Source organism: Trachymyrmex septentrionalis, unplaced genomic scaffold (genome assembly GCF_001594115.1).
Source record: "Trachymyrmex septentrionalis isolate Tsep2-gDNA-1 unplaced genomic scaffold, Tsep1.0 scaffold2, whole genome shotgun sequence".
Taxonomy (NCBI): Eukaryota; Metazoa; Arthropoda; class Insecta; order Hymenoptera; family Formicidae; genus Trachymyrmex; species Trachymyrmex septentrionalis.
The window spans coordinates 1,204,209-1,212,337 of record NW_017305179.1 but is presented as its reverse complement, the minus strand read 5'-3'; the positions used below and the strand labels follow the sequence as shown (position 1 = coordinate 1,212,337).

The following is an 8,129-nucleotide window of genomic DNA, read 5'->3' as shown; positions in this document are numbered from 1 at the left end:
ATATAAATGCAAAAATTACTTTTCGTTCACATTAATTTTGAACAAGGCTACATTTTGTTTTACATCAAATAAATTTGGAAAATAAGAGACGAAGTTATCTGCATGGAATGTAAGTGACCTGCTTAAATGACAATGGATTACTTATAGTTAAGTAAAATACATTGCGTTTCTAATGAAAATTAGTTAAAATATATATACAACGATGAATATAAAATAATAATTTATATAATATACACATATAATATTTGATTAAATTTCTCGGGCACACGCACCCAGTAAACATACAACAGACAACAGTGTAATAGTAGAATATTGTTATTACATTAACGTCAAATATATATATTTCCTTAGTTATATATCAATTTACTCCCGTAATAGCCACGAGCTATTAATTATCGTAACTCTTGCAGTTAATTATTACACCAAAAATAACATTCATTTGTATACACTCATATTAACTTCAATTATGCTCAATGAACGATACATATAGTAATAGATAAAAGGTAGTTACAGTGTCAGGCCATTTTGGCTCGGGAATGTGAATGCATTTCTTTTTTTTTTCTTTTTTTTTTACAAAAATAACTTTCAATATATATCTGAGATCTGTAAGATAATAGAAACAGTGCTGATTCAATTCGGAATCCAATTTAGCGCACGAGTTATTACTAGCAATGTATAGCTAGATGCGTTTTCATACGAATGCACAGGCCCAACATCCTCGTGTAGAAAAGTATCTATGTAAAAAATTTGAAGGGTTAATATTGCTCTAATGCCAGCAAAAATGTAACGTGCAGGAACCATTATCTTTCAGATTTTTGTATGTAATAGTGACGACGGAATCTGCTAGACGATCAAACCAATTTCCGATATTTGAAAGCGTTACTTTAATAATACAAAACATTTATCTTAGATTTAAAAAATAAAAAAAGCAATTATTAAAATAGAATTAACAAAAACTGTAATTTCAACATTATATATAGAGATATGTTAAGAAATAAACTAACAAAAGCAGTGAAAAACTAAGATCCACATAAAATTACAGCGCTTTTACATTAAAAGCTTTATCCCATCAAGGGCTATAATATAATGAAACAAAAATATATTAACAAGTACTTTTACAAAAAATAAGATCTTAAAAAAGTCCAATCTATAACTTTTATGACAATGTTTTTAGTGCTACATACTGGTAAAATAGCGTATTAATTAAATTCTCTTTTAAATTTTCATAATTTCTTAAGAACTTTGTACTACAAATAAAGAAAGAATAAAATTTGAAAGTAACGCCTTCATTTTCGAGTGACTTGGACGCAAATTCTTCCAACTCCGTTAAAACTGGTGACGAACCTGGTTTTCTCATGAGCAGGAGAGATTAGGAATGCCCTACAGAAATGCACTGATTCCTAAGATGTGTCCTCCCTTAAACTTAAGTTACTGGCATATGTACCTGAGGCGATGTGCATATACCTTTCGCGCGTCTCGAAGGTCAGAATGCATTGAGGCGATTATCCGACGTAAGTTACTTAGTGTGTTGAAAAACTACATCGAAAATTACTCATTACAAATTTCGAGTTTTACTTTTTACACAAACTACCACAGTTGAGTAGAAGCTCGGTGGCGGTTTTAAGAATCAGTTGACTGGAACTTTGGCCTTATCTTGGGCCTCCAGATTTCGGAAAAGCCAGTTTCCGAAAGAAAATATCTGTGTATATCTCTTTCTTTGTAGCTTACACGAATGTCGCGAGTAAACTATCGGTCTTATTCGAAATCCATTTCGTGCCCGCGTGAAACTTCAAATAACGCCTCTGTGTATACAGGATCTTCCTTAATTGTACCATAGAACTTAGTATACTAAGCAGTGATATTTACTTTTAATTGCCTGGTGGGAACTCGTCGTTTAGAGATTACTTCGCGCATGAAATATCGCTTGCAGTAAAATAAACACAGCCTTATAATTGAAGGATTTGGGGAAAGAAGTATTAAAAAATATATATATATGAATATATACATATATATATATATATATATATATGTATATGTATATATATGTATATGTATATACGTTCTAGAATTCTCTTGAGGTACGGCGGTATGCGTACTTTATACCTCGCGAGTATACAGTGTTTGAATTCAATATATCTCGTATACCGTTTACAATCATACGTGCTAAGTTTCTCAAAATTTGGAAGCATAACATCAGAATGTAGAATTACAATTGCGCGACTGTTGCGCGATGAGAAATTATGGAATCTCATTTACAAAATACTTTCAATATCCTTTGCTGCTACAATTCAGAAAAAACATTATGAACATTCCTTTTTTTTTTGCAGAAAGGTATCAATCGTTTACTCTTTCCCTAAGTCACAACACGACTGCATCGTATTAGCGTAATTTGACAACGTGACGTGCCCAACCTTTGTAACTGAAAATTTCAAGATAAACAGGCATCGTCTGCAGAAATATATCAAAGTGCATTATTACTGAACGCGTATACTGAAAAGCTAATCATCTAACAAAGAGATAATTTCTTTCTAATTGGAGATGTTTTTCCTTCTTTTTAATCCTCTCATTCCTCAATTATTTCTGAATTCAGACAAAAGTTCATTTTCTTGTATATAACGTCAAATATTGCATGAGTAGTACGATATTAAAGACACTACTTGCATGAGTATCTTTAGAAATTATAATCTTTTTAAAATTCAATTTTAGAATTCAAATAATCAAAATCAGAGTTTCAAATGCTTTATGTATCTTTAATAAACGTAGCAATATAATAATTATGCTAGGAATGAGAGGCTCGATAGAAAAAATCGAGAAATTACGAGATATCGGCGCGATAACTAACTTCGGATGCCTCTAACAGCTACGTCTCAGTGCTCGCCAAACGCGACTAATATCCCATTTCATCTGGAGATACCGCGAAGGGCGGACTTTAATGCGTCTCACATATCAAAAATGATAAAGCGCGTTATCATAACGCGTTCGATCAGGATTTTCCTGATAATACGTGACGGAGACCTAAAATTTGTATTGGGTACCCCCAAGTTCGTTTCATTCGGCCGGTGTACTTGCCGCCCACCTGTCAAACTCGATTCCTGAGTCGGGACTGAGTCCCAGATCAATAGGGCTCAGGAAACTGGGCGCTGGACAATTGCAGGGTCCATTGGGCCGGCATGCCCCGATGCACCTTTGGTCGTTATTCTTGTTTTCTCCCCCTCGGTCCCTCAATTCTTGCTCGAAGCTGTGTAACTGCTCCATAAAGTGAAAATTCGGTGCAACATTGGACTTTCTACTACGTACTAGGTTGAAAGCATCATTCAGGCTGAGACTGCATTTATGCATAAGATAAGCCACGGTGATCGTGACAGACCGAGAAACTCCGGCCAAACAATGTACCAACACTCCCTTATCTGAGTTCCGTGCCTCCTCTGAAAAATACGCAACAAATAACGATTTTAATTTTACAATTTTGCAATCATCTTGCTTATTATTACACCAATATTTAATATTTATATGTACAATATTTCAAGAATTTTTTTAATTACACGAAATTATGAAATATGCAAGACATAAAACTATTTTACAACTTTTCAAAGTATGAAAGTCAAATTTTACAATTAGTTGATATTAAAATTAGTTGATAGAAAAATTGAAAAATATACTTAATAATAGATTAAATGTTCGTTAATTAGAAAAGTGTGATAAAAGTACTATAGAAAATAGAACATGTCATGACCAATTCGTTTAAATGGAATTAACAAAGAGAAGTCGGATCATCAATACTGCAATATGTATGGCGGGATAGTTAAAAATGTCAGATCAACTCAATAGCAATGTCAAACCTCGTCACTCAGACATAAATATAGCTCTCGGCCTAACCGGACATCCGTTGTTTAATTGTCTAGCGCGGCTTACCCGCCACGTGGGAAAGTTTCTATTTAGGCGAACCTATTTATAAGAATGCCCCTTTCAGAAGCTGCACGGGGACCTTCTTAAACAGGAAATCCTGTTTAAGAAGCGGTCCGAACAAGATTTTGACGCGAAAAAAGTTCCGGTGCAATAAATAAATCTCACCTACTTCTTACGTATGTATATTAAAATAATACGAAATGTGAATTGTAAATATTTTATATTAAGAAAATCTCTTATTAACGTATGGCACACAAAATATTTCATTTAAATTGTAGATATTATATATCGATCACTGATATAGATAATTAGTATAATTTTTACAGTATAGAGGCGTGTGAATGACGAAACGTTCATTGAAAATAAAGTAAGAGTATGAGATATCAATCAATAGTTGATAATTTTTTTATTGTAACGAAAACGCTTCGTTTTTTGTGTATGTTTCATGCAATGAGTTTTTGAAAAAATACATTATTTACTGAACATTACAAACATCACAAACATTACAAACATATTTACAAAGAGCAATTTTTAAAGCAGTATAAATCAAAGTTTTTAAATCCTAAAATTAACTACAATAAACAAATACTTTTATCTCTTGCTTGAATTTAGTTTTTAATAAAAATATGCTTCGTATATCGTCACTCACCTATAAACTGAATCGCCTGTGGGAAGAAACTAGCCAAGTTCTGACTCCAGTGATCGCTTATCGGTATCTGCATGTACTTTATTGAACCGCCGCTTTCAAACACATTTGGCAAATCCGGTGTCACATTGAGTATGTACTGTATCCTGTGCCGCGCTAAAGCCTCGCGATCTTCACTATTGGCCGCGTTACCGAGATACAAATGAGGTAGAATTTCCACCGGAAAATCTTTATCTTCCTCCGGACCTGGAATGCAGAAAAACGAGTTTACTATTATTATTACATCACATTTTCTATTATTATTTTCTCTATTATTACATTACAGTATTACATTATTTATATATTACATTGTCGTTCATTAATATAAATTGCTGTTGCATGTTTCTTTTTAAATGTACAGTGAAAATATACACTTGGAATATCTGCTCACCAATTGAATCACATGTGCTGTCACTGTCAGAGTCTGAGTAAGACCTGGTTGGTGGAGTGGATATCCGAAGGGATCTAAGGCCCATTAATTCACCATCGTTATTGTCCTGACCTGGGTCACATTCATTAGTGGCTTGACTACCTTCGCACCACTCTGGATATTTATCTTTAAATGCTTCAAAACCACCTATAAAGATATAAGTATAACGTGATAATATAACTATTTGAGAGTAAATTAAAATCTAAATAATTAAATCTATAAATTAAATAATTAAAAAATGAAATTTTATTCTATATGAAAAAAATATCAATATTTCTAAATTAAAAATAAATTTTGCCAAAATTTTCAATAAACTCATCCTTAACTAATTATAAGTTAAAAACTAAATTTTGCACATATAATAACACTCAGGAAAAATTAATAATCACACAAACATATTCATATCCCTTCAATATATCCATTTTCTTAAAATACTTGTTAGATTCTAAAACAAAACTTGAAACAAGTAAGCAATATTCTATTTTGCATTCAATGTATGTATTAATACATTTGCAATCAGTAAATTTCTCATATCAAACAAAACATTGAATGAGTGAACAGTTTTATCTAAAGCCAGATAAAAGCTGGCTATAGAATTAAGTGTCTGGTTCTACTGGAATGCCTCCCACATAAATCAATATTTCATTCACAACCAGTCTCTATGCTTTGACTGTTACATCTGAAAGCCTTTCTGTACTACAATTACTAATGTTGCTTGTGCACATATATGTGACAATAAAATGATATGAATACAGAGTTATAATTAGCAACTATTGTATGTTTAATAATTAAATTTAGAAATATTTGTTAAAATAATGTATTAGTTACATAAAAGTTTCTGAAATATTGTCACAAATAAGAATTTATATCATACTTTATACATTTTATATCATACTTTTTATTATATCATACTTTTTGCAAGTTTTCAATTCACACAATATATCATTCAGAAAGAAGACAATGGAAGTATTCTAGTTTTAAATATAAAATTAATGCTTAATGCATTAAAAATACATTAAGCAAACTCTGTGATCTTAATGGAAATGGAATTACGGTGGATTAGTATATGAAATAAAGATTGTTTCTAGTTTGAAATATATAAAAATTTGATGCATCATGTGTTAAAATATCATGTTTAAAATATCAAATTTTGTGTGACCTTAATGAAAAATGGAATTACAGTAGCTTAGAATAGGGATAAAGATTGATCTCTCACCGATTAAAGAGGCAACGTTTCCTCCACTGCTTTTAAGTCTCCGGGTTAAAACTTGTAATGTTTCACTCTGATGACCTCCAGAATCTGTAGTGTCACCGATTAGTACAAATGTCCCTCTTCTGTTTTCATCTCCACACAGAAACATTTCCACTCTGTTTCTCAGATCTAAGCACCGTATTGTGGACAAGAGGTCCACTTTACCAGCAGCCAATCTTCGCAACATGATACTGGGTATAGTCAGAGGTACCGAACCTCTTATATGAGCATCAGAGAAGTCCGAGTGTGCTCTACAGTCCAGAATAAGAAGTTTGTTGGGACCATCCTGTGATCTCAACTCCCCGAACAACCATTCTGGACCCAAAAGATCCTCTTCCATTGCACTATCAGGCATCTTGAGTCTTTACACTTGTATTCTAGCACTCTTATATTTTGTCGTATTTATATGTCTTCTAAACAAACGGCGCTGATTTGTCCCGCAAAACAGCTTCCGAATGTAAATATTTCCTTCAGGTGATCAGTCACTGAGCTTCCGCTACAAAGATATTCTTGAGCTTCTGCAACATCGAAGTGCCGTCATTATTGAACAGGGCACCTTCGGCAAACAGTAAACAACAGAACTGTCAAAAACGTTATTAATTAAGACGATAATTACAATGATTCTTGCTTGGTCGTCACTGGTCGTCACTTGAAGAAATTTGCACGTATTGGCTAGCGCGAATACCGTCGACTCCTGGATTGCCCGTCGGAACCCAGCGAGTCGTCAGCCCTGTCGCGCGTTCTCCACAATGAAAGCGAATGAACGAAGCGTGTGTCCGTAGTGAATGCGTGCACGCGCGTTCCTACGAGCGTCTCCTGCGACTAATAATTACTGGATATGAATATATACGAAATGGCACTTGGAGTTGAGAGTGACGGCACACGTTCCCCGGACGCGTCATCCGGGAGAACGATCGCGCGACGTTCACCCGTCGACGGCGCGATCCGACGGGTTCTCACGCGTTGCCATCATTTCCTGCGATACTACGCCGCGCTGCGTATGTTACTCCGCCTTCACCTCTTGCTTCCCCGCCGCTGTTGCCGCCGCCACCACCACCACCACCACCACAGCCACCACTACCACCACCGCAGCCGTCACTGTAACCGCCGTCGTCGTCTTCGTCTTCGTCGTCTTCGTCGTCGCTGCCACCGCCAGCTTGTCCCGGTTATCGATCTCCTCGTGAATCAAGACGACGCGTCCAATTAACGGCACGGCTGTGGAATGTTTACGCTCGCCGTGCGGGAGATGCATGTCCAACCGTACGCGACCGACGCGCTCACTCTATCTCGCGCTCACCGACCCTCCGTGAGCTCGCCCCCATCGTCCTCTCGGCGCGCGCGAGCAGCGATCGTTCCATCCTTGTCGCGCACTTCACTCCCACCGCCGTGCCTCGTCTCGCCGCGCTCATTCGCCCCCACCTTCAAAGCGTAGATTCGCCGCCGCGCACACGCTGGACCGCGTACGCGACAACTCTACCGCGTTTCCGTATCCGTCCGATCGGATCGGTACGATCTTCTCGACGGTGTCGACACCGAGGTTTTTACACACTCGTTCCTCTCTTTTTGTTTTGCTTTTTTTTCACTCCTTCACCTTACGAAAATTCAAGGTAAGAAATTCCTCGATCCGTCGACGAGTTCCCTCGACCAAGAAGACGCGGAGCTTCTCGACGACTCGAAGTATGTCACGAAACTCTCTTCTCGCTTTCCTCTCCCTCGTATTCTATCCTCGTCCTCCGCTCTCCTCCTGGAATTCTCTTCTATATTGTTTTTCACAATTCTACCTTGGTCTTATCGCGCTCACTTGCTACAGGCCACACCTTACCGCGATCCGTTCGTCGAAGAATGGAGCAACGGGC

General features: G+C 36.4%; 1 protein-coding gene across 1 annotated transcript; it reads right to left on the bottom strand.

The window, feature by feature from the left end:
* Positions 1-2,551: 2,551 nt before the first annotated feature.
* LOC108747536 (dual specificity protein phosphatase Mpk3) lies at positions 2,552-6,645 on the bottom strand. Its single transcript, XM_018485099.1, has 4 exons — positions 6,238-6,645; positions 4,983-5,168; positions 4,556-4,798; positions 2,552-3,425 (listed from the first exon to the last, which is right to left on the bottom strand). The coding sequence occupies exons 1-4, from the start codon at positions 6,626-6,628 to the stop codon at positions 3,049-3,051; spliced, it is 1,197 nt and encodes a 398-aa protein (XP_018340601.1). The 5' UTR covers positions 6,629-6,645; the 3' UTR covers positions 2,552-3,048.
* Between the last annotated feature and the right edge of the window lie 1,484 nt (positions 6,646-8,129).